We start from the raw sequence: 27,040 nt of genomic DNA, 5'->3' as shown, positions 1-27,040 counted from the left end.
AGGGAGTCTTCTCTTCTCATGAGGTGGCCAAAGTACATTTTGATATACAGATGAGTGATTTTACTTATCTCATTAAACGCTTGTTCCCTCAAATTTGCCACCGCCAGTCATGTCCACCACAAGTGCCTAGAGATGCCTGTGTCCCACACCATTGGGCAGCACACTGATGTTTATGCAGATACAAAAGTTTAAGTTAAGCACCATTTCTACAGTTGTGAGAGCAGTGTTTAAGTTGGTGAGGCTGTTAGTTAATACCGCATACGAGACTAAAATTGCCTTTGAGCCTATCTGGTGGTATTTTACGTTATGTATGATTTCCAAGGGAGAGCACAAGTAAGAAACCCGATGAGCAAACAGAAGCAGCCCAAAGGGAGTGGTGGAAGAGGCAAAGAGTGTGTGTGTGTGTGTGTGTGTGTGTGTGTGCTGCTTGAACTGAGTCACAGACCTAGCTGGGGTTGAGCCAGCTGCTACGCAGCTCCTGTCAGTAGCCTGCCACTGTCAGGCACAATAAAATCTTATTTTGCAGACTTTTCAACACTCTCGTTTTGCTTGACACCCTCTTTTTCCTCTTGTGTGTTTTCCAGAAATATATCCAATGTGTGAAACTTCTGCCTTAGAGTTTGTGTCATTTGTAGTATAGCACCACAGGCAGCTCCTTCAGTGCTGGTTTCAACAAGAGTATATAGGTATATACTTATTTTTCAGCTGCTTTCTGTGTGCAAAGGTATTTCAGGAAGAATTCTTGCTTTGCTTGCTCCATAAGCCTTTTCTGCCTTTTGTCTGCGGCGCTGAGCTCCAGATGGTCACTTTTTAATCAGCCGTAGCTCACTAGAAAAAAGAATACATTTTCTAAATAAGATTAAGGTGTGACTGTAAGATTTAAAATTAAGTGCATTTTCACTTGGAGTGTGTGTGTGTGTGTGTGTGTGTGTCAATTATACGGTCCATATTTCATATATAGGTAAAGGTAAAGGGACCCCTGACCATTAGGTCCATTCGTGGACGACTCTGGGGTTGCGGCGCTCATCTCGCTTTACTGGCCGAGGGAGCTGGCGTACAGCTTCCGGGTCATGTGGTCATCATGACAAAGCCGCTTCTGGCGAACCAGAGCAGCGCGCGTAAACACCGTTTACCTTCCTGCCAGAGCGGTACCTATTTATCTACTTGCACTTTGACATGCTTTCAAACTGCTAGGTGGGCAGGAGCAATGAACGAGCAACGGGAGCTCACCCCGTTGTGGGGATTCGAACTGCCCACCTTCTGATCAGCAAGCTCTAGGCTCTGTGGTTTAACCCACAACGCCACCCGCGTCCCTTTTATATACCGGTACTTTAAAAACAATGCTAATGTATTAATTATTTCAAAATGATAAAATTATTCAAAATAATAAAAGTCAAGTATTATAACAAATTTATAAGACATAGCAAACGCTGGTAGGGCTGCTGGGGCTGCATTTGTTCCCATATATCTCACTGAGAGCCAGTGTGGTATAGTGGTTAAGAGCGGTGGACTCGTTATCTGGTGAACTGGGTTCGCGTCTCCTCTCCTCCACATGCAGCTGCTGGGTGACCTTGGGCTAGTCACACTTCTCTGAAGTCTCTCAGCCCCACTCACCTCACAGAGTGTTTGTTGTGAGAGAGAGGAAGGGAAAGGAGAATGTTAGCCGCTTTGAGACTCCTTCGGGTAGTGAAAAGCGGGATATCAAATCCAAACTCTTCTTCTTCTTCTTCTTCTTCTTCTTCTTCTTCTTCTTCTTCTTCTGGAAGGCATAATGGTTAAGGGGAAGTTTGGTCTGAAAGCAATATAGTATAAAATCAGGTGTGGAGCTCTGCAAGTTCCTGCTTGGTTTTCCACACTGCACGCTTTCTTACAGACCTAATGTAAGAGGTGATATTTAATCTTATGGTATCAGACAGTGATGATATATTTGATGAACACCCCCTCAGTTCCTTTGACCAAGCAGTTTATAAAGACGTTGAACAACAACGGGCCCAGCTGAAGTCAGACAGAAATTCCTTGTGGAATTCCCAGTGTTCGCGGAAGATGTTTTTATCCTCCAAGCATTTGAATCGCAGCTTGGAGTTTTGTAGCTTTAACCAGTTTTTACCTTTCCTGCGTCTTATTTCTTGTACACCGCTTAGAGATGATAGTTAAGTCATGTATAAATTGTTTAAACAACAACAACAACAACAACAACAACAACTTCAAGGTTCTGGTATGAATGTGAGATCTGGTGATAAAAAGGGAGCAAGCAAGATCTTGCCAAGACGTCTCTACGGTTGCTGTCCGTCACTTGTTGCACTGATGCGAATCTGCATGTGTTTCTGTTTTTCTTGGTTTCTGTCGAGTACAATATCGGCTCACTTGAGCGCTGATCCTGCATGTTGGCGAAATCCTCAAATGTTTGCTTCTCTACCGGCCTTGTAAACCTTCATGCTGTCGAATGTCCCTGTCGGCCTGCATTGATTTCTTCATTATCTTCAGCAGTTTTACTTTATTCAAGTTTCCGAGACTAAAAGCTGAAGGCTTCCTTTCATTTGCTGGCTTTAGTTTTTCCATCTTCTATCAACAGAAGGATTACCAGTGGTTCTGTCCTAATAAACTCAATAACACAAATATGGTTAGATAAATACTTTATAGTGATGTGATTCCTTGAAATTCTCCTTAGGCCTCATATTTACCCATTCAGAGCTCCCTCAGAAGTTGGACCCAATGCCTCAGTTCCCCCTTGCTTTTTCTCTTTGATTCCAATATAGGACTCTTCTTTGAGAGTGGTTTTCTTTTTATTCAGGCCAGAACTCAGTTGTTTGACTGTGCAGCCATAGAAATCATTAGTTCAAGACACCAACTTGGTCGCCATCTTGACTTATGAGCAAAACAAAATAAAAAATAAACAAATTTCTTCCAGTAGCACCTTGGAGACCAACTAAGTTTGTTCTTGGTATGAGCTTTCGTGTGCATGCGCACTTCTTGAATTATGGGGTTTCTTTGAAATGAAAGCCCTTCATGATATTTTGTTAGGCAAACTCGGCCCTCCAGATGTTTTGGGACTACAACTCCCATCATCCCAAGCTAACAGGACCAGTGGTGAGGGATGATGGGAGTTGTAGTCCTAAAACATCTAGAGGGCCTAGTTTGCCTATGCCTGGGATAGGCGATAGTACCACCAGGTGAATTCACTTTTGGTTGGAAAACTGCACACGGACTGGTCATTAATGGCTCATCTTCATACTGCAGGCAGGTTTTGAGTCATACTGCAACGCTCTGTCATGCCTGGTGTTGTTTAACATTTTTATCTTAGATGAAGAGGTGGAAGGAATCTTCATAAAGTCTCCAGATGGCGCAAACTTTTGCAGGTGGCATAAAGCTTGGAGGACAAATTTGGCACCTCGGAAGAACAGAAATATATTTCCAAAAGGAAGTTAACAGGATGGAAAACTTAGATGAATGACCAAATGGCATTCAGCAGAGACAAATGCAAAGTTCTGCATGTATAACATTAGGAGAGCCCTCTCGACAGAGCAGCTAGGCAGTGGAACCAGTTCGCTTAATGGTGATGTGCTGGTGGTCTTCAAGCAGAGGCTGGGCAACCATCTGTTGGAGGTGCCTTAGGTCTGGATTTTCTGTATTGATCATAGATAGCTTATAATGCATTCTTCGGTTCTGTGATTTTGTGACCAAAAAATCCAGCATTCTGTCTCCTTTGGTGGTCAACAATATACAGGTGAAACTCGAAAAATTAGAATATTGTGGAAAAGTCCATTTATGTAAGCAATTGTTTTCATTAGCTACTGGAGTTTCATATACAGTGGTGCCCCGCTAGACGAAAATAATTCGTTCTGCGGAAATTTTCGTCTAGCGGGTTTTTCGTCTTGCGGAGCGGCAATGACAGCCGCGCTCCGCAAAACGGAAAAAAAAGACGAAAATTTTTCGTCTTGCGAGGCAGCCCCATAGACTTTTTCGTCTTGCGGGGCAGCCTTCCGCTAGACGAATGCCTTCGTCTAGCGAGTTTTTCGTCTTGCGAGGCATTCGTCTAGCGGGGTACCACTGTATGACATAGACTCATGACATGCAAAGCGAGATATGTCAAGACTTTATTTGTTGTGATGATTATGGCGTACAGCTGATGAAAACCCCAAAATTGAAATTGTTAATTTGGGGTTCTCATCAGCTGTACACCATAATCATCACAATTATAACAGATAAAGGCTTGACATATCTCGCTTTGCATGTCATGAGTCTATCTCATATATTATTTTCACCTTTTAAGTTGAATTACTGAAAGAAATGAACCTTTCCACGATATTCTAATTTTTCGAGTTTCACCTGTAACTCTGGGAAGCCCATGAGCCACAACATGGATTTCATGGCCTTTGTCTGTTGGTTGCTTCCAATAAGTTCCGTGTTGCTATCATAGCTATTACTTGTTCATTGAGCCGCCCTCCGCGAGGGAAGGAAGGATAATTGTGGTGGTTGAGGGTATGGCTCCTTGCGCGCCATTTTTCCTTCATCCTCATGCCTCTGGTTGCTCTTCCACTGTGCCCCTTGACTTTTGTGGTATTGTTATTGAATGCAGGTTGGTCCATAATAAGGCCTGGTTGGATGAGGAGGCCAACCTGGTGTGCTTTACCCTCACAGAGCTACAATTCTCAGTGGTTTAGCAATCTTCCCTCGTCCCAGGCAACTCTAAGAATTGAAGATCTCGGAGGGTTTCTGTTATGTATTGAAGTTCAACTTAACAGTTTCCTTAACAACTCTCAGCACCCTTAAGAGACTACAGTTCCCAGGATTCTTTGGGGAAGCCGTGACTGTGGTGTGTGATACAGTGGTGCCCCGCTAGACGAATGCCTCGCTAGACGAAAAACTCGCTAGACGAACGGCATTCGCTAGCGGAAGGCTGCCCCGCAAGACGAAAATGTCAATGGGGCTGCCTCGCAAGACGGAAAAAAAAAAAATTTCGTCGCGAAAACCTCCGCTCTGCATTGCCACTTCGCTAGACGAAAAATTCGCTCTACGAAGACACTCGTAGAATGAATTATTTTCGTCTAGCGGGGCACCACTGTACCTTTAAAAACATATAATGCAAAAGGGGCCTCTCACAGATGCCTCAAATTGGTTTCGTTTGTCCACGAACCAAGGCTTTTAGGGTTAATGCACCAGTAATTTGGAACACTGGAAATCAAACAAGCACTTAAAATCCTAAAAATTGCATTGTAAGAAGCAATCTGTTTGGTCATTTATTCTGTATTTTATCATTGTATGGTTTAATGATTTCATTGTACACTGCCTTGATTTTTTTAATGAGTTGACAGTTTATATAAAAAAACATTACATGTCAAAATCATTACCCCCCCACCTCCCATTATGGTCATTTATTCTTATAAGTAATTTGTCTGCTCTTCTTCTAGTAATTTAAACCAGTGGCCATCACCGCATGTTGTAGCACTGAATTACAAAACTTAACTATGTATTGCATAAGGAAATACTTCATTTTGTCTGCCCAGAACCCATTGCCAGTATGTTTAATTTGGTGACCCCGAGTTCAAGTGTTTTCAGGAGAGGTAGTAAAAATTTCTTTATACACTCTCCTCGCGACATTAATAATTTTATAAGCGTATCCTGTTTCGACCGAAGAAGACACCTTAGCCTCCTTTCCTCCATCCCAAATTGAAAAGCCCCCGAGCTGTGTTTCCTAGTAGGAAACAAGACACATTCCTGAATTTGGCATTGTGTTTCAAACCCAACATTTTCTGCCTGAGACGTAATGTGCACTGACACCCATGATTGATGGACAACAGCGCCGTGCATGGCATTGATTGGATCTTGATTGTGAATGAGACTTTGTGCTATCATTAGCCAGAGCTCATGAAACTGTGCATGAAGAGCAATAAAATAGGCTGAACTAGGTGGCCGGCCACAGAGAGAGAGGGAGAAGGGCTTTCTTAGCAGTGGGCAGGGTGGATTTGATTTCAATCAAACTGATTTAAATCACTAGTCAGTAAGGCTTGATTTAAATCACAGTTTTCTACATAAAGACTAATTCTTGCTGGTATAACTTTAATATGCAAGTAGATGAAGATTTTTAGAATAACAACTTTTCATATTAGTTTTTTTTTCATCCCCAGTTTAATAGGTTAATCATTCATATTTGGACAACTTTTCTGTTGTACTTAGGAAGGAGAAAAATAATCATTACCTTAATAATAGCAATTTAAATAGTTTTATTAGATCCATTCCACTCCAAACAATCAGAAAAATACTGTTTCTATTCTATTCACTGAACTTCTTGAAACTTAACACTGAAGGGGTTGATTCTGTATTCATAGGTTTGTAGAACAATAGGATTAAGGTCTTTTTCTCAACTCTGTTCATGTTATAACATTTTTGCTGTGAAGAAGAGGCATGTGATCTCTGCTGAGTCAAATTCAGTTTTGAGAACTGCAAAAGTAAACCAAGCATCTGTGATAATATCTTGTAGGCAGAGAAACTGCCCAATAATTTTACAAAAACCTCTGCAAGAGCATAAATGACATTGTGAATGGATTAATGGAATTTATTTACCAAAAAATTAAACATATACAGCCTTATTCTACATAATTAAAAAACTAATCTTTATTTCATGATTGAATAACCTTTGGATGGTAATATATTTTCCTCAAAAAGCATTTTATTTTTAAAAATCCAATTTAAATAAAAAAAAATCCGATTTAAATAATTTTTTTTTTTTAATCATTGATTTTTATCCACCCTGGCAGCGGGTGAATGGAAAGTCCCAAGGAAATTTGAATGGGATTGCCGTGCGGAGAAGTCTTCTCTCCCCTGTGACAAGGTGTCCGTCCAGCCGTTCTGTGCGTTTCCGCTTACATAAGCAGATCAGATCTTAAAGCGCAGTCTGAGCTCAGGCCTCTTCAGGTTTCAGTAATGTGGTTGCAGGTTCAAAATCTCAATCCCCCCAGAACCAAATGAAAAATGCGCAGTCTTGAAGCTTGGCTGGGAGCCAAATGTGGAAAAGGGTGAATTATCCAGTTACTGAACTCTCACAGGAGCAGCTGTTCCTCTCCGAGAGCTTTCGACTCAACATGGTGGGAATGTTTTGAATGCACAAACGTATAAAATAATCTGGCAAAATTTCAGTCACTTTTCAAAGGCAGAATGAAAACTTGAAGGAAAGCCACAGTGCTTTGGAAGCGTGTAGAAGATTTATAGGCCCCTGACAAGCAAACAAGTCGGTGGGTGTGTGTGTCTAAATTCCAGTTGCTGTTTCTCTGTGGAGGCTGCAGCTAGGAATGGAGGATAAATTTGATTCAGTTTGCGTTTAAAGGCAAACATACCCAACTCACACTTTCTTAAACGATATTCGAACCGTAACAAATTTCACACATCTCTTCATTTTGCAGTGCAGTTTTCCAGCCAAGTAATGTGTGCAAATATGCATGTAGCAGGGGGAAGAGTGCATATAAATATGTATATTAGTGGAAATAAGAACAAAAATACACCAAATTTGGAAAAAAATTGCATACAAAACTGTGTATATTTAAAAGTTGCACTAAAATCTTGCTGAATTTTCATGAGAACTTTTTGATACCAGTTTGTGATGGTGATGATAATGATTTATTTAATGTGGAGAATGGAACTTTGGAAAGACTGGAAAATGAGAAACCTTTAAAAAAATTAGCTGTTTATTTTTACTTAAAGGGGTAGACATTTTTTTTAAAAGAAAAAAAATACAAATAAATAAGAAAGCAGATTTGACAGATAATGCCCACCGCTAGTTGCAGTATGGTTGCAGCTGAAAGCTTTGTTCTTGTAATAGGGTGCTGAAATAGCTGGTTCAGCTGTGCTGCCAAATGAGGTTGTGTGCACCTTGCACACTCGGAGAGCAGAATTGGGGTGTCTCAAAGAAATCCCTCCCTCTGAAGCTGCTGCCACATGTGTTTGCCCCTGCTGTCCCAATCCTGTGATCCAACACGGCCACCTGTCAGGGACGTTTTAGCTGTGATTCCTGCATTGCAGGAAGTGGACTCTCTGGGTCCATTCTATAAGATCTTCCTAATCATTTTGATCAGGGGGATGATGGCACATTCCCAGTATTAAATTACTCCTGGGTCCTGGCACCAGTGCCCACAAGAGCCAGTGTGGTGTAGTGGATAAGAGCGGTAGACACGTAATCTGGTGAACCGGGTTCGCGTCTCCTCTCCTCCACCTGCAGCTGCTGGGTGACCTTGGGCTAGTCACACTTCTCTGAAGTCTGTCAGCCCCACTCACCTCACAGAGTGTTTGTTGTGGGGGAGGAAGGGAAAGGAGAATGTTAGCCGCTTTGAGACTCCTTCAGGTAGTGATAAAGCGGGATATCAAATCCAAACTCCTCCTCCTCTTCCTCCTCCTCCTCCTCTTCTTCTCTTCTTCTTCTCCTCCTCCTTCACAACGATTATGTGGAGTCGTTTGCCCCTTTGGGGGTTTCCAGCTAGTTGGGCTCACTGCTCTCTTTGAGGTACAGTGACACCACCTCCAGTAGGCCCTTCCAATAGATTTTGTGTCCATAGGTAACTGTGTCCCACTGGTTCTCTCTGTTCCACCATGTTCCCATTGTTCCCATTAGGTACCATCCCATAAGACCAAGCACTCTAGTTCACCTATCATGGTTCTGAGGCTTTTAGCATTAGTGTATAAGCACTTGCCTGCAGCACTTGTGTTTTTACCTGCAGTGGTCTCTCAGTTGCTCTCCTTTTACTCGCAGTGCCTAGTTCTATACCTCCTGTAATTAAGTGTACACCAGCTTTATCACCTTCACCCCCAGGGGAAGATTTGTTCTGACCCTTCTCAGCTCCTGTCGGATTGTCCCGCTCGATTCCCGGAGAGCCAGCATGGCATAATGTTTAGTAGGAACAGGGCCGTCTTATCCATAGGGGCTACTGGCACGGTGCGTCAGGGTGCCAGCCTCCCCAGGGATGCCCTCACAAGCCGTGTGCCCCCTCCCCAACCCACCCCTCCCCCCACGGGCAGACGGGCACTCGCGTGCCACCGGCACAGCCGCTGCCGCCCATGCCGCTCCCGGGCAGGCTGCAAGCCGGCTGCCCTCGCCTCCCATCCCACGTGGGGAGCCCCAGCTGGAGCGCTGGAAGGGCACGCAGAGCCCCGCACCGCTCCAGCGCCATGCCCCTCATCCCCCGCTCGCCCACCCCCTCTCCCGAGGGGTGGCCAGCACGGGAGGGAGGGGGCCCCAGAGGCGGAGAGGCGGCACGTCGGGGGCGCCAGAGGGATCGCTGCGCCACGGCAGCCAATCTGCCTAGTAGGAACATGGGTGGCACTGTGGTCTATGTTATGGTAGAGGCCCGTAGAAGGAACTTCATACTCTGCTTTCCAAGTTTGGCCTTTTGTTTTTCCCATCCAAAGTAACAGTTCATTATAATAGCTACAGAAAAGATGTGAGATGTAGGGTTTTCAGAGTGAGTCCCCATGGCTGCTGTGACTCAGCCCAGGATCTCCATGGTATGATGATCGTACAAACATAATGAAGATGTTTCAGGTGAAAGGAGGCTTTCCCTGCTTGTGTTGTTGTTGTTGTTGTTCAGTCGTGTCCGACTCTTTGTGACCCCATGGACCTGAGCACTCCAGGCACCCCTATCCTTCACTGCCTCTCGCAGTTTGGCCAAACTCATGCTAGTCGCTTCGAGAACACTGTCCAACCATCTCGTCCTCTGTTGTCCCCTTCTCCTTGTGCCCTCCATCTTTCCCAACATCAGGGTCTTTCCTAGGGAGTCTTCTCTTCTCATGAGGTGGCCAAAGTACTGGAGCCTCAACTTCAGGATCTGTCCTTCCAGTGAGCACTCAGGGCTGATTTCTTTAAGAATGGATAGGTTTGATCTTCTTGCAGTCCATGGGACTCTCAAGCGTCTCCTCAAATCTGTCACCATTCTTCAAAGTTTTAACAACTCAGGCAATGTTAGATCTGTTGCTAGAAGGGGAAAGATATATTCTGCTTAGTGAAGAATGTGATGTTTAAGAAAAATTAAACCCAAATTGGTGGCATTGTTGCTGTGTTGGAAAATCAATGAACTAGCATAATTTCCACCTTTTTAAAGAGCCTCGTTTGTATTGTCCTTGTTATTAATTATATAGCATTTCACCAAACAAATATTATCCCCCCCCCTTTAAAAACAGTTGCAGTGAGGTGAAGTGTGCTACTTAGCCTTAGTGATAAACTAGGCACTAACCAATAGGTGCTAACAACAACAACTACTTCATAATATAATATAATATAATATAATATAATATAATATAATATAATATAATATAATATAATATAATATACTGCCTTTCATCCAAGGATCACAGGGTGTGTGTGTGTGTGTGTGTGTGAGTTTGGGGCTTATTTCTCCTTGGGGATGAATAGTGATGAAACTCATGGCTTTTCTTAACTGGGTTTGCGTTCCAAGTTTGTGTCACAGTTGCTCAGTCCACGATGACGCTAAGCTTGTTGCACCAGTATGGCCTCATTCCTCAGCCTGGAATGTCAACAGTGAACTCAATTCTGGTGTTGATTTTTAGAATTCCAGCCAAAAAGATCTCCCTGCAAATGCGAATTGTGTGCCCTCAGGGCCCACAAAAAAACGACTCCCATCCTTGGATCCTGTTTTCGGGTGCAAGCACCATAAAACGCAGCAAAACTCACTTCTGTGAGTAAACAGATATATATAAGATGGGTGGTGCCTCTGTGATCCCTTGAGGCAGTTGCTGTTCTGCCTTCTCCAGGGTTCCTATGATCTGGGGTTTCTCCCAAGCTTTTGAATACCTCCTCCCACTTTCTAAAAGGTGTGGTGCTTTCTGGGGCTCAGTGCACTCTTCAGTGGTGGGCAAAGGTTCTTGCACAAAATTATTTCACCTGCTGCTGTTTCATGCTAGGATTGGTGGGGTGATATAATGTGTCCCAGAATTGACATTAGATGTGTAGCAGAAGAAAGTACAGTTGTGTCCTGCTAGATGAAAATAATTCATTCTACGAGTGTCTTCGTAGCGCGAATTTTTCGTCTAGCGAAGTGGCAATGCAGCGCGGAGGTTTTTGTGCAAAAAAAAAAAATTCGTCTCGCGAGGCAGCCCCATTGACTTTTTCGTCTTGTGGGGCAGCCTTCCGCTAGCGAATGCCGTTCGTCTAGTGAGTTTTTCGTCTAGTGAGGTATTCGTCTAGCAGGGCACCACTGTACTATTGAATTCAGTGACACTTGCTCTCAGCTAAGCAGAGTTTGGATTGTTGCAGAGTTCTGTATTTTTCCGTATATAAGACGATGTTTTTTTATTGTAAAAAGGTAAAGGTAAAGGACCCCTGGCAGTTAAGTCCAGTCACGAACAACTCTGGGGTTGCGACGCTCATCTTGCTTTACAAGCCGAGGGAGCCGGCGTTTGTCCGCAGACAGTTTTTTTCAGGTCACGTGGCCAGCATGACTAAGCCGCTTCTGGTGAACCAGAGCAGCGCACAGAAACGCCATTTACCTTCCCGCCGGAGCCGTACCTATTTATCTACTTGCACTGGCATGCTTTCGAACTGCTAGGTTGGCAGGAGCTGGGACCGAACAACAGGAGCTCACCCCATTGCAGGGATTCAAACCGCTGACCTTCCGATCGGCAAGCCCCAAGAGGCTCAGTGGTTTAGACCACAGCGCCAGCTGGGTCCCCTTTTATTGTAAAGAAATGTACAAAATAGGGAGTCGTCTTATACACGGATAGTGCATAGGGGGAATGGGTGATTGGTGGCAGCCGTGAGCAGGAGATTGTCAGTGGCGATTGGGCGAGCGATTGGTGACTGTGGCAAGGCCTGCTGACGATTGGCTGCTGCTGCGGCAATTGGGCGGGCGATTGGCGGCTGCTGACAGTGAGTGGGCAGGCGATTGGTGGCTTTGGCGAGGCATGCGGTTGGCAGCGGCGGCCAGGTGGGTGAGCAATTGGCGGCAATCCCCACCCCCCAAAAAAGCTGAAAAACTGTGGGCAACCCCCTCCCATTTCCTTAATTTGGTGTCCCCCCCAAAATAGGGGCCGTCTTATACACAGGGGCACGGAAAAATACGGTAAGCAGCAATCCAAAGCCCATCCTAAGGCCAGACGTGGTGCTGCCGGTGTCTTTAAAATACTTTTTCATTAAAAGTGAAGTTAATGGCTGTGAATGGGATGTGGCAACCTATGTTCTTGTGCCTTTAATAGCTAAACAGAAGACACCGAATGCTGCTGCTAAGGTCAGAGGTGTGGCACCTTAGTTTGTATATCTGAGTTTCCAACCCTGGCTGCAACCTCTGTTGCTGCTATTTGTTCTTTAATTGTGTTTATGCAATTTCTTCCTTCCCTTCAAGGCTTTTCTTAAAATTCATCCTCCATTAATCTAATGTTTTGGATACTCAATAAAATTACCGCAAATGTTCCGACACACTGGGGTACAGCCTTGTTCACCGATGTTTAATTAATTAAACAACATAGTTTTATTTGGGTTTTGAACAAATGTGCAATTAATTGTTACTGTTTTGAAGTTTATTGTGTTATAATCTTCCTTAGTGGGTCATGCAAACGACTGTTCAAAACAATGTTGTTGTTTTTAGGGTGGGGCGGGGGGCAAGTTTATGTAACCAGGTCCAGTGGCGGCCTGAAAAAGTTTGGGAACGACTGGATTAGACTGTTTAGACATTTGGATGGCATGGAAAATCAATATGCCAAACTTTTTCATTATTGTTTACAGCAACATATAAAATATTTCTAAACTCCACATAAAAGTAAGCCAAATTTAGTTTATTAAAACAGCTAAAACAACTTAAATCAGTGATGGCCAAACTTGGCCCTCCAGCTGTTTTGGGACTACAACTCCCATCATCCCTAGCTAACAGGACCGGTTTGTCAGGGATGATGGGAATTGTAGTCCCAAAACAGCTGGAGTTTGGCCATCACTGACTTAAATGGTTTACTTGCTAAATCTAAATCAGCTCTCCTTATATGGTCAAGACCAGCACTTTGAATTTGGAACAGAAATTGATTGGCAACAAGTGCAGTTGGGTGAGGACTGGCACTACATGCTCAAACCGTCTTGCCCCAATGAGTAACCTGGCTGCTGAATCTTGCAGCAACTGAAGTTTCTGAAATGTCTTCTGTGGCAGCCCCATGTCTAATCTAACCTGGGACGCAGGTGGCACTGTGGGGTTGGCGGTTCGAATCCCCACGACGGGGTGAGCTTCCGTTGCTCGGTCCCAGCTCCTGCCCACCTAGCAGTTCGAAAGCACGTCCAAGTGCAAGTTGATAAATAGGTGCCACTCCGGCAGGTAGGTAAACGGTGTTTCCCTGCGCTGCTCTGGTTCGCCAGAAGCGGCTTTGTCATGCTGGCCACATGACCCGGAAGCTGTACGCCGGCTCCCTTGGCCAGTAACACAAGATGAGCGCCGCAACCCCAGAGTCCGACACGACCGGACCTAATGGTCAGGGGTCCCATTACCTTTACCTTGCCTCGGGTTAAGAACTTAATTCGTTCCGGAGGTCCGTTCTTAACCTGAAACTGTTCTTAACCTGAAGCACTACTTTAGCTAATGGGGCCTCCCGCTGCCGCTGCGCCGCCAGAGCACGATTTCTGTTCTTATCCTGTAGCAAAGTTCTTAACCTGAAGCGTTATTTCTGGGTTAGCGGAGTCTGTAAGCTGAAGCATATGTAACCCGAGGTACCACTGTATAGGGGATAAAACAGAACCATGGGGAGCCCCACATTGAAGGCTTCAGGGGGTCTGAAGCATCACCCTTTGGAATGAGCACCCAAGTAGAACCAGAACCACCGCAAAGCCGTGCCACACACCCCTAACTTGGACAGCTGCTCCAGAAGGATACCGTGGTTGGTGGTGTCAAAAGCCACTAAGAGGTCAAGGAGAATTAAGGGGGACACATTTCCCCTGTTTCTCTCCTGGCAGAGGTAATCATACAGGGCAACCAAAGCGGTTTTGGTGCCAAAGCTGGGCCTAAACCCCCATTGAAATGGCTCATTAGTTGTGTCATTAGTTACTATGTGTGCAGGCTGTCTTTGGGAGTTTGGTAATTATGTATTGCTGTTTTTACCTTTCTGCTTTTTTATATGTGTCCTCATTTTTGCCTAAATGGCAATTCACCCACCAAGCATAATTTGCCTTTGTTTTAATAGTCGAGCAGTATATAAATTTTATGAAAAATATAATTCATTGTGTTTCCCTTTGCCGCCCGGATCTTCCCCCACATCTTGGGACCTGAGTTTACAACTTGAATGCCATACAGTGGTACCTCGGGTTACAGACGCTTCAGGTTACAGACTCCGCTAACCCAGAAATAGTACCTCGGGTTAAGAACTTTGCTTAAGGATGAGAAAAAAAATCGCACGGCGGCAGCGGGAGGCCCCATTGGCTAAAGTGGTACCTCAGGTTAAGAACAGTTTCAGGTTAAGAACGGACCTCCAGAACGAATTAAGTACGTAACCAGAGATACCACTTTATTGATCTCCACTGGCTGCAGTTGCTTGACTGAATTTGAGTGATTTTCCCAGAGGACATTAACAGAGTTCTTAGGCGTCTCTAGCCAGTTTCACACACACTTGGCTGACTGTAGCCAGTCAAGTTGATCTACTCAGTTTGGTTCATTCTGTGATGGTTTCCTCTCTTCGGGAGGGACTCCTATCCTCCTCTCTTGAAGGAGGCAATTGTGTGTTTTCTACTTTAGACGTTATCCTTAGATTCCCCTGAATCTGACTAATCTGGTCAGTTGCCAGCATACTTTTTATGGGCAAAGTTTGTTGATTTGTTTGTTAAATTCCTACGTTACCCTTCCTCTGAAAGGATGGTAGCGGTATGGCTCTGGGACATTCAGGAGGGAAATGATCATATTGGTCGTTATCAACCTGACATCAGGCTAAGTTTTGGTTCGCAACTGCGTTCGTTAACTGGTGGATCTATGTAGTGCTTTTTTCTGGGGGGACGCAGGGGTGCGCATACCCCTAAACATTTTGTGAATATAAGTTTGGCTTCATTGAGGGGCAGTATTTCAATATGAGTAGCAAAATGAGAGTACCCCTAAACATTTATTTTTATTTTTAAAAAGCACTGAATCTATGACAAGAGATAAAAAGGGGCCTATCCAAGCAGACCGATTTTTTAGATCTCCGTTGCGTGTCGAGGTCCCCAAGCCACCCCCCAAATAAATTCACACTTCAGACATAATTTTTGTTTGGGTTTTCGGCAATAATTTAGGCCACAACTTTATTAAAATACAAATTATGTGAGTGGTTGCGCAGGCATTGGTTCTGACTAGCTGTCCGACGGGACAGAGCTGACCACCGGTAAGCAATGGGAGATCCCATCTGGGGAGAGATATGGAGGCTGGGGGCAGAGCCCTCCCTCTCCCCGGATGTTCCCAGGAGCTCCTGCATGGCCCTGTCCCCCTACCGGGGGTTCGGACAAAAGCATGTCGAGCCCCTGGATTCCTTTAATGGAATTCCCTACACACCATCATCATTTGGAGGGGCGACCACCCCTCCAATAACAATCACAATGAACCAATGCCTAACCGCCAACCTTACAAGTTGTGACTAGTTGCTACTGCAGTAGGCGAAAACCAGATGGCCACAGCCAATCAGCCAAATGGAAAAATTCCTCCTTGGCCCCTGCCCCAAAAGCAGATGACCCCGTGATAGGCATAGCAAGGTGAACGCAGAAGCCTAAATTATCTCAAAGTAGCTGTCTTAATACAAAGGAATTTCAGAAACAGACTGGAAAGAGAAGTGGCTGAATTGCAACTAATCACCAAACTTAAAACCATGGAGAAACCTGGTCTGAACAAAGACATTGGATTCTTATCTCATTATACATGACAAAGCTATCCTTAGCCATCTCACCCCTTGCCTTTCCCTCCAAGACCTATTGCAGTCGTTAACAGTCGTCAACAGGTTTTCCACACCTATCAGCTGATCCTCCATTCCCACCACCCTTCTGAGTAATACCCCTCCCCACTCTCTCACTATATTTAAGGGTCTGGTGACTTCCGTTTCAGTGTATCTGAAGAAGTGTGCATGCACATGAAAGCTCATACCAAGAACAAACTTAGTTGGTCTCTAAGGTGCTACTGGAATGAATTTTTTATTTTGTTTTGTTTTGATTATAGGGAGGGAGGGAGGGTGATCCAAAGCACGCAGCCAAGAGAAGGATCACCCAGCGTGCGAGAAAATATAAAGGACGCTGGGCTGTCCATCACAAATGGCAACATATAGTTCTCCCCAGCAACACCCCAAGGTCCCATCGAAGCCGTGGCCAGCCAACTATCCCGCCCAGCTGCAAGGGAGGTGGCTTGCCAGCCCCACTGCAACACGTGCTCTCCCTGAGGAGAACCCGATTTGCTACCATTGTGACCTTCTGAGGCATTGCACTGTGCAGTCTCCTTGTTAGGAAGATCCCAGAAAGTAAATGTTGGTGCATTTATGCTTTGCACTGCTTTGTGGAATTTGTCTAGTGGAGCTCCTCAAGATCTGATCTTGTCCACCACATTCTTCAGTATCTACATGAAACTTCTAGTTGTTGTTGTTGTTCAGTCGTTCAGTCGTGTCCGACTCTTCGTGACCCCATGGACCAGAGCACGCCAGGCACGCCTATCCTTCACTGCCTCCCGCAGTTTGGCCAAACTCATGCCAGTCGCTTCAAGAACACTCTCCAACCATCTCATCCTCTGTCGTCTCCTTCTCCTTGTGCCCTCCATCTTTCCCAACATCAGGGTCTTTTCCAGGGAGTCTTCTCTTCTCATGAGGTGGCCAAAGTACTGGAGCCTCAACTTCAGGATCTGTCCTTCTAGTGAGCACTCAGGGCCGATTTCCTTGAGAATGGATAGGTTTGATCTTCTTGCAGTCCATGGGACTCTCAAGAGTCTCCTCCAGCACCATAATTCAAAAGCATCAATTCTTCGGCGATCAGCCTTCTTGATGGTCCAGCTCTTGCTTCCGTACATTACTACTGGGAAAACCATAGCTTTAACTATACTGACCTTTGTCAGCAAGGTGGTGTCTTTGCTTTTTAAGATGCTGTCTAGGTTTGTCATTGCTTTTCTCCCAAGAAGCAGGCGTCTTCTAATTTCGTGACTGCTGTCACCATCTGCAGTGATCATGGAACCCAAGAAAGTGAAATCTCTCACTGCCTCCATTTCTTCCCCTTCTATTTTCCAGGAGGTGATGGGACCAGTGGCCATGATCTTAGTTTTTTTGATGTTGAGCTTCAGACCATATTTTGCGCTTTCCTCCTTCACCCTCATTTAAAGGTTCTTCAATTCCTCCTCACTTTCTGCCATCAAGGTTGTATCATCAGCATATCTGAGGTTGTTGATATTTTTTCCGGCAATCTTAAATCCGGTTTGGGATTCATCCAGCCCAGCCTTTCGGATGATGAATTCTGCATATAAGTTAAATAAGCAGGGAGACAATATACAGCCTTGTCGTACTCCTTTCCCAATTTTGAACCAATCAGTTATTCCATATCCAGTTCTAACTGTAGCTTCTTGTCCCACATACAGATTTCTCAGGAGACGGATGAGGTGATCAGGCACTCCCATTTCTTTAAGAACTTGCCATAGTTTGCTGTGGTCGACACAGTCAAATGCTTTTGCGTAGTCAATGAAGCAGAACTCTCTAGCTTTCTCCATAATCCAGTGCATGTTTGCAATTTGGTCTCTGGTTCCTCTGCCCCTTCGAAATCCAGCTTGCACTTCTGGGAGTTCTCGGTCCACATACTGCTTAAGCCTGCCTTGTAGAATTTTAAGCATAACCTAGTAGAATTTTAGAATTTTAGAATTCTGCCTTGTAGAATTTTAAGCATAACTTCTAGTAGGAGCAGTGTATTTGGAGATCTGGAGTGATCTTACCACCACTTGGGTGGCAAAAAGCTTCCTATAAATAAAATGGCACCAATAAGCTGATTACACCCAGCTCTACTTCCCCCCCCCCTAACATGCCTGGGTGAGGAAGTGGTAATTTAGAACAGATGTCTGGTGGCAGTAATAGACTACAGGAAGAAGAATAAAATGAAACCCATACGCTGAGATCTTTAGAAGGATACCTGCTCCAATTAAAAACCCTATATAAGTTTGGGAGTGGCATGAAGGTCCAATGGGATCTGCTGTTCAGAATGCACTCCCCAGGGAAGCTTGCCATGCTGGGTGATATACAACTAGAAGTCATATTTGGAGCAGCCCCATTGAAATTTGCTGAGAATGATTAAACATTGCCCGCTGTTTCTTCTGTAGTGCTTTGTTTCTTTCATTTATAAAAAGTATTTATATGCCACCAGATCGTAAAACATCAGTGTGCTGTGCAACAATAAAACATAAAACTGCATTTAAAATAGTACAACATAATCGGGAAAATGACTTGCTAATTCAGGATGTGTTAAGCAGTTTCAGGCGGAATAAAAAAAGTAATCAAAAATCTGAGAGACGCCTCAACGTCAAAATCAAGAATGCCTGCCGGATTTCTGCTGAGAAAGTATTCTATAGCAAGGGAGCAACAAAATTAAATACCTGGTGTCTATTTGAGGCCAGTTTAGCTTCTGTGACATGGGGGAAATCTGGATGCTCTCAGATTTCAATTGGTCTTTAAGATATGTGGGACCCAAATTCTTCAGGGCTTTATATACCAACCTGAGCCACTAGCATACGGGAGCCGGTGCATATATTCTAGCAGAGATGTCTCATACCGTTGGTTGTCTGCCCACACCAGCAGTCAGTAGCTTGCTGAGACCCTTAAAGCCAGAACTGTTTTATCATTTCCTGGGTGAATTCATGCAGTCTCCTTTCCAAGAATCTTGGTCCCTACTCAGACTAAGACAGACAGTTTCATAACTTCATCCCACCCTCTTGCTGGTATGATTTGATCTCTCAAATGGCCAGCGATTTCCCGTAAATTAGCATTCATTGTTAATTGCAAAGTCATACAGTGTTAGAAGTACTTGGAATTCAGGCGTGGTAGCCCATAACAGAATTTTGAAATCTACGCAATCGCATAAATCAGTGTTGTTACTGTTGCAATGCAGTGCCGTTTGTGCCGTTTTCCTAGTGTGAGACTCGATTCCTATTCACTAGCTAAGTTTTTCTTCCAGCCAGGTGCAGGTTAACAAGAGGCTTGCCATTGTGAACAGCTCTGAATCTTGAGATAGGGTAAGAAATTCTGATGTTTGAATATGTTAAGGTTGTATTCTTTTAATCCATTTAAAATATTTATATGCCGACTTTGAGAAAACTCTTCCAAGAAGGCTTATCATGGAACACTATTTTATTTTCGTTTTTGCTCACTGGTTTTACACTCCATGATATGTCTGCATGAGCAAAAGAGTGCTGCTGTTTGCAGGATTCTTTGGATTTCCACGGGCTGCTGCCTGGCCGCTGTGGGAACAGGATACCCCTTAGTTCTCCAAAGGCATCGATATGATGACAAGAGAACCGTTATTAGACCTAGTTGTGTGGCAATGCACTGTGCAATTACAGCAATCTCCTTTCAGCACTAATCCGTGCGATGGTGACGGGATCCCCGCTGAAGTCTCTGCGGAGGAGAACATGCTGCCAAAGTGTGGATAGGCACCGACCGTTTGATACGGAAACAGAGGTTACTTAGGTAAACTGCTTCACATGGAGGGTCCCGTTCAGCTGATAGTCATCGAAGGACTTTCCTCCCAAATATTCTCTCTCCTACATGAATGAGTCTGATCTTTTTAAAAGAGTTACCTACATTAAGTAGTATGTCTTACGGCAGTGAATTCCATAACAATGGGTTGTTTGTAGCACTTTTGTCCTCCTTCAGCCTGATGTCCATTAACTTCATTGGCCCTGTTTACAAATCATCTCCAACCATACAGGTGAAACTCGAAAAATTAGAATATCGTGGAAAGGTTCATTTCTTTCAATAATTCAACTTAAAAGGTGAAACTAATATATGAGATAGACTCGCGACATGCAAAGCGAGATATGTCAAACCTTTGTTTGTTATAATTGTGATGATTATGGCGTACAGCTGGTGAGAACCCCAAATTAACGATTTCAACTTTGGGGTTTTCATCAGTTGTACACCATAATCATCACAATTATAACAAACAAAGGCTTGACATATCTCGCTGTGCATGTCATGAGTTTATCTCATATATTAAGCTCCAGTAGCCAATGAAAACAATTGCTTACATAAATGGACTTTTCCACGACATTCTAATTTTTTGAGTTTCACCTGTAGTTAAACTACGGCATTTCATTAGTATTTAGCAAGAAGCAGTTGTGTGCCATGGCTCACAGTAAATATTGCAGTTACATGTAGGTAGCCGTGTTGGTCTGCCGTAGTAAAAAAAATAATAATAATTCGTGTGCACACGAAACTCATACCAAGAACAAACTTAGTTGGTCTCTAAGGTGCTACTGGAAGTAAATATTGCATCTGCAAAGTATGGGGCAATGTTCAGCTATTAACTGAATTTCATGCAAAGCAGAGAATGAAGCATAGCAGGGACATTTTGTGTACAATGCAGGGGGTGGGAGGGATATTTGATAGTTTCTATTTGGAAAGAAGGTTTTTCTAAAAGAAGACTTTACCCAAATAAGTCATTGGACGTGTCTGGAAGCGTGCAGAGTATTGTTTTCCTTTTGATAGCTGAGGCAGACTTTTTAGCAGTTACATTTGGAGACGCACCATTCTGAAATATACTCGGAGTCAAGTGTGAATTTCATGCTCTTTATTCAGCTCATAGTAGCAAGGAATGAGTCTTTTCCCCAAAACGTCTGCTATATATACATTATTTACACAATGGGCCCCACGTGATTGGCTAATTCCGTGCTACTCCTGTAGGCCAATCAGGTTGCGGATTCACTTCCTCCAGGAGCCTGATTTGCTGCTCTTGCAGGCCAGTCAGGTCGCTGATTCACTTCCACCTGGAGCTGGATTGGGTGGCTCCTGCGGACCAATCAGACTGCTGCATTCTGGATCCTATTGTTCTCGGACCAATCAGGCTTCTGCATTCTGGATCCTATTGTTCTAGGATTCAGCTCAGTACATAACAGCCCCAAAGTTTGCTCTTACACAGTAGAAGAGTAAGAATTGTCTGCTTTCTTTGTATCCACCCTGTTCACTGATCTGAGTATTCCTCTTGATTGGAAGGAGGTGATTCAAGCAGAGACACAACAGCAGCTTCCTCTTCACGTGGCTCTGCTGCATCTCTGCATTGGGAATAACTGAATCAATCAATCAGTCACACCTGATGCAGGTGAATGATCAGTCTCCAGAAGAGGTTGATTGGAAGACAAATGAATCATGCAAAAATATGGTAGGATAAGAAACCTCTCCCCCAAATGGATAAGAACCTTGGGTGTGTTTAATTATTTGTTTCTTGTGTTCACACAGTTTGAGAATTGTTCATGGAGAGAGGAGAGCACTTCCTATCTCTCTGTATGCAATTTTGCATTTTGGAACATTTCCTTTTTCAGGTTCATATCCGTTTCCCACCCAATATATGTTTGTTTAACTTTAATAAAATGTGTGTAAGCAAAGGTTTTAGATCCCCAGGGGTCTGGTTAGATATCACTACTTCCTAACATTCTCCCTTCCTTTTAATATCTCAAGCTCAGGATAATAATTCTCCAGATGCACCAGCTTTCAGTGTTTAAGTTGAGTCTCGCTTAGTAGACTCTCACTTTATTTTCTGCCAAAGGCCTTAGCCTTTTCCAGGCTCTTAATATTGTCTCACTCTGGACCTACTGGCCTGTGCAGATGGTCCTTAATCAGCTGCCAACTTGCAGTTTGGACGTTGTGCTCCTAAAGGACCATTTTTAAGGAAGCACAAGAAATGCCTGGTGCTAAATCAAAATGGCGATACTGCAGTCAGTAAGTGGCTTTTGCGACAGGCTTTTTACTTTCCTTATTGCAATTTGCGTTTGATTGGAAAACATTGGTTTGTGTTAAACACTAAACCAAACTGGGGCTTACTGGGGCTGCACAAATGTGACGGCTCCTGAAGAGGAGCTTTCAGCTGTAGTGTGAGCAGGAACTAACGTGATTTAGAAATGGTTGTATTGGGGGTGGGGGGAGGCAGGAATCAGTTCTGGGTGTCACCAGCGGGGAAAGAAAGCTAAATTTGCTAGCAGCACACCGCTAAGTAAAGTTTGTTCCTTCTTCCTTTTTAAAATATATTTTTATTATGCAGATTTCCTTTTTTAAAAAAAACAACAAAAACAAATTATCAATCGATATACCCAATTACATTTCCCCCCTTTTATTCCCTCCCTCTCTCGCCCTCCACAGACTTCCCTCAGCTTCCCTCTCTGGTTTGTTTATACCAGGCATCTCCAAACTCGGCCCTTCAGATGTTTTGGGACTACAATTCCCATCATCCCTTACCACCCGGTTCACCAGATTACAGGTCTACTGCTCTTAACCACTACACCACATGTCCATACTTGTTGGAAAGTAGCATTAAAATTTTAATAACTTAATTTATAGTAGAAAAGAGAAGGTTATTCACACACACACACCCAAAAGTAGCGAAATGCAGCAATAGCAGCATTTTCTCTGTAATGTGGGGTGGGGGGGCGACAAAGTATCCTCCCAATCTTTTGAGCCTGTGGCCAATTCACAGGCTTCCATCCAGCCAAGAGTGGAAAAGTCTGACCTCTACTACTGGACTATTGAACTCATCCCTAATTAGTTATTTGCATTCACTTATCTGTGGAGCGCAAAGATTTGAGAAATATGAAGAGAGGCCGCAGGCAGGGGTAGAAGCCGTGAAACTGACCCTGGGCTTGACCGCATGGGGAAATGGTTCACCACAGGGAAAAAGAAAATAACATTCGTGTACATAGAAAGCATCAGACTGCAGCTTGGAATAAGGAGAAACTTGGTCCACTTTGCATTTCACCTAATTCAAGCTTCCTGAGGCAGGCTGCAATGCAAACTGAAATTTGCACTTCTCCAAATTTTGTGAAAGCCAAAAACTGCACAAAAGCATATATTTCAGGGGGGTATTCTTATTAGAAAATCAGAATTTTGTCAGATGTATAATGAGACAACTAGAGACCAGGACAGGGCCCCGTTTTGGCGTAGACGCCTTCTTCAGCTAGTTTTTTTTTTTTTTTTTTGAGAGAGAGAGAAGTGTATAAAATATATATGGTTTCTATTTCTTTGATTCTTGAGATGTCCTGGTCTCCAGTTGTCTCATTATACATCTGACACGCACCGTAGAAGCCCTCACATCAACTTCTAAAAGACTTTCAAGGGATTTTTCAAGGTGAAACTATTTCTTCATTTAAGACTGTAATTCTTAACAGGATTGATACTATATTTGCATTTACTCACGAGTAAATGCATCTTTTTGGTTGAAACCTCCGGACACAGTTCTTAATTATATTTTTTTCAGTATATTTTAGGGGGGAGCATTCATAAAAAAGGGAAATGTGCACAAATGCCTTTTTAAAAGGACTTCTTTTTTAAAAAAAATGCAATCTGATAAGTTTGATGTTGTATAGTTGAGGAACAGTTTTACTCCTACCAAAGCCTGGTCACCTGACCTGTTTCTACAACACTGATATAACTGTTGATACCTGATGGTTCCATGCCTTCTGCTGGACAAGCTTAGTTCGGTGGAGTGCTGCAGCTGGACAATTTTTGTTCTCCAGTTGATATCAGCCATGCTAGAAGCTCTAAGCACCCTTTCCTCCCACCTTTGTGAGATCTGGGTTACCATTTCACAAGCAGCTTGCTTCAGCAAGAGTGCCGGTCCTTCCGTTCCAGTGATCTACTGTTGGGAACCCCGATGTTTTCTCCGCAGACTTCTGTTTTTACAGGACAGCAAGAAATTGTCATTTAAGTATTAAGGAAAACGTAGTCTAGACTTAGGTGAGCTCATTTCATAACAAAATATGGGAATGAGGAAAACACATTTCTTGACCATAAAAGGGCAGCCTGCACGTTGACAGAGTCATTTCTCCCTCCCCTATCCAGAGCAGAAAGCTGCTGCTAACTTGTCCGGAGATGCAAGTTGCAAAAAGCTAACACATTAAGGCTGAAATTCTCAACACACTTGACAGGGAATAAGTTCTATGGAGCTCAGTATGACTGACATCTGAATAAGTATACTTGAGGTTGCACTGTTACTATACTGTATTGTACAGTTTTGTGGACCAGAGTCTACAACTAAAAGTAGTGATGCTACTAAAAACATTAGGGCAACTGTGGGCTAACAGGCTACTTTCTTCTTCTTCTTTTCTTTTGCTAGAAAGAAAAAGAGTTTTATATTTACAGAGCAAAAGTGCATAGTAAGGGTCTCTGCACTCTTAAGGCATAACTAATACGTGGTATGGGATCTTGAGATGTTCAACTTAGAACATCTGCTGTGCCAGAAGTGGCCAGTCTACTAGTCTCTGACTTCTTTGCAAGATCCCAGCAACTAGCAGTCTCTAGCTGCTGGTCCACTAGTGTCCCACCAGTGGTTTTATCTTCTGCTCACTCCCAATGTTGAAATACTTAATGTGTTATATTCTCCCACTCCACTTCATTGGCTGCTATTTGCAGGAGTGAGAAACTTGCATGAAGTTACAAAGGCAGAATGGAAGAAGATGGTTTGGGGTTCTTGTTTTTAGTGGTAGTCACAAGTCTGCTGTAACATTTGATTCCGACCATACACTTAGTATAAACGCACACATCTTTGCTCTTCTCCATGGCCAACACGAATGAATACTATGAATACACAGGCTTCCGGATGATGCATGGATTCAGATTTGCCATGTAAAAATTCAGCTGGTATCTATGGAATGTATGTGTGAATTAGAACCTCACGTCAAGAACTCCTGAGATCAGTGTGCAGGTCAGATTTTTCTGAGAGTTTAAAAAATAGGAATTATATGCTTGCCATAGGATAGCGGTAGGGTACATTTCTTTGTCTACAGCAGTGTTCCCCAACCTTGGGCCTCCAGCTGTTTCTGGCCTACAACTCCCATCATCCCTGACCACTGGCCTTGCTAGCTAGGGATGATGGGAACTGTAGTCCAAAAACAGCTGGAGGCCCAAGGTTGGGGAACACTGGTCTACAGGATGTCCCTGGCCGCTCCAGTTAAATGAATCTCAGACAGTAGGGGTATGAGAGATTTCCATGTGAGATTCTGCAGAGCTCCTGCCACTCTTAGCAGATAATATGATCTTAATCAGTATAAGGCAGATTCATAGATTTTTCCTAGCTCAATGAGAAAGCGTACAGAAAGCCCAGTGTTAATTCCTGGCACCTCCAGCTATAGGGGTCCGGAACAGCTGGGCTGGAACAGTAGAAGCTTCATATGACCATATGAATTTGGGGGAAAGCTTGCATGAATTTATTGGCCTTTTGGTATTGCACACACAGTTTGTAAAACTTTGCATCTGCAAAATATTGAAAAGAAAATGATGGAAAGAAAAACCACCACCACCAACCAGTTGACTATGTAAGCTCATTTCTTTGTCTCCAAGTTGACTCTTGGTTCTTTTTCAGATCTTACACGTGAACAAGGTGATGTCCATCTTGTTTTATGTGATATTCCTTGCTTATCTCCGTGGCATCCAGTCTACCAACATGGACCAAAGGAGTTTACCAGAAGATTCAATAAATTCTCTCATCATAAAACTCATTCAAGCAGACATCTTAAGAAATAAGATCTCCAAGCAAATCACAGATATTAAGGATAGCGTTCAAGACACAATGAAGAAAACAGAGACTGATGAGCCTGATATGGATAGCAATGAAAGTGTGAAACTGGATTTCCAGCCGGTTATCTCAATGGATACAGAACTACTAAAACATCAGAAACGCTACAGCTCCCCCAGGGTCCTCCTGAGTGACAATACCCCATTGGAACCCCCACCATTATACATCACGGAGGATTACATTGGCAGTTCTGTGGCGGCAAACCAAACGTCTCGGCAGAAGAGGTTTGCCGAAAACAAGAGTCACCGTGGGGAGTATTCCGTGTGTGACAGTGAGAGCCGATGGGTCACAGACAAATCTTCTGCTATTGACATTAGAGGACACCAGGTTACTGTGCTGGGAGAAATCAGAACAGGGCCTTCCCCAGTCAAACAATATTTTTATGAAACAAAGTGTAAACAAGCCAAGCCTGCCAAAAGCGGCTGCCGTGGTATAGATGATAAGCACTGGAACTCCCAGTGCAAAACATCCCAAACATTTGTACGAGCATTGACTTCAGAAAACAATAAACTTGTAGCCTGGCGATGGATAAGAATAGACACTTCTTGTGTGTGTGCATTATCCAGAAAAATTGGACGAACATAGGTCTCTGCCTCTCCGTCGTATAAATTATTATGTCTAAATTATATGATATGCATGTAGCATATAAATGTTTATATTGTTTTATATATTATAAGTTGTCCTTATTTATTAAATTCCAGCAAACTGCCATGTGTGTATGTATATGTGTATGTATGTATATATATACATATACATATATATATATATATATATATATATATATATATATATATATATATATATATATATATATATATATCTATGCATGCACACAAACAACACCAATTAAAAAACAGTAAAGTATGGATATCTACAATTGGCTACCCCAGTTTTCATGACTGCTTGTGACTTCTGTTCCTCTTCAGCCTTCCATAAGTTGCCTGTAAAATCTTTGTGTAACATTGGTATTTTTTCGCCCAGAACTGTCGATCCACTGACTTTCATGGAGTAAACCTGTTAAAAGAAATTAGATCAAGTTGCCGGCAATTCTGTACATGCATTTTTCCATTCCTTGATGATAAGATTAAATATATAGTGTTTAACTGTATCCCTTCATCCCATAAACGAAATTAATCAATGTAGGCTATAGCCAGCATTGACTAGTAATAATATTCATTTTCTGTATGTTCTGCCAGCTTAACCATTAGAGTTACCATTTACCAAATCCTGTCCCTGTGTCACTGTTCCAGATCCACTGCTAATAAGCAATTTAAGTTTAGGTTTGTTTTTCTTTTTTTAAAAAAATACATTTGTTTTGTAACTGTTTTT

At 43.3% G+C, this 27,040-nt stretch overlaps 1 protein-coding gene across 5 annotated transcripts in view; it reads left to right on the top strand.

Moving 5' to 3' along the window:
• Positions 1 to 26,381, top strand: part of NTF3 (neurotrophin 3) — a 68,343-nt gene extending 41,962 nt beyond the window's left edge. For 4 of the 5 annotated variants that reach the window (XM_033148358.1, XM_033148356.1, XM_033148355.1 and 1 more), the window contains exon 2: positions 25,499 to 26,381. In XM_033148358.1, the coding sequence (XP_033004249.1) occupies positions 25,520 to 26,296 (777 nt within the window). In that variant the 5' untranslated portion in view covers positions 25,499 to 25,519 and the 3' untranslated portion in view covers positions 26,297 to 26,381. Of the gene's footprint in view, positions 1 to 19,108; positions 19,167 to 25,498 lie in introns of those variants that run through there. The other variant, XM_033148357.1, reaches the window with a different exon arrangement.
• The last annotated feature ends 659 nt before the right edge of the window (positions 26,382 to 27,040 follow it).

Source organism: Lacerta agilis, chromosome 5, assembly GCF_009819535.1.
Source record: "Lacerta agilis isolate rLacAgi1 chromosome 5, rLacAgi1.pri, whole genome shotgun sequence".
Classification (NCBI taxonomy): domain Eukaryota; kingdom Metazoa; phylum Chordata; class Lepidosauria; order Squamata; family Lacertidae; genus Lacerta; species Lacerta agilis.
Note: the sequence above shows the minus strand (reverse complement) of the source record. Positions and strands in the feature narration are given on the sequence as shown.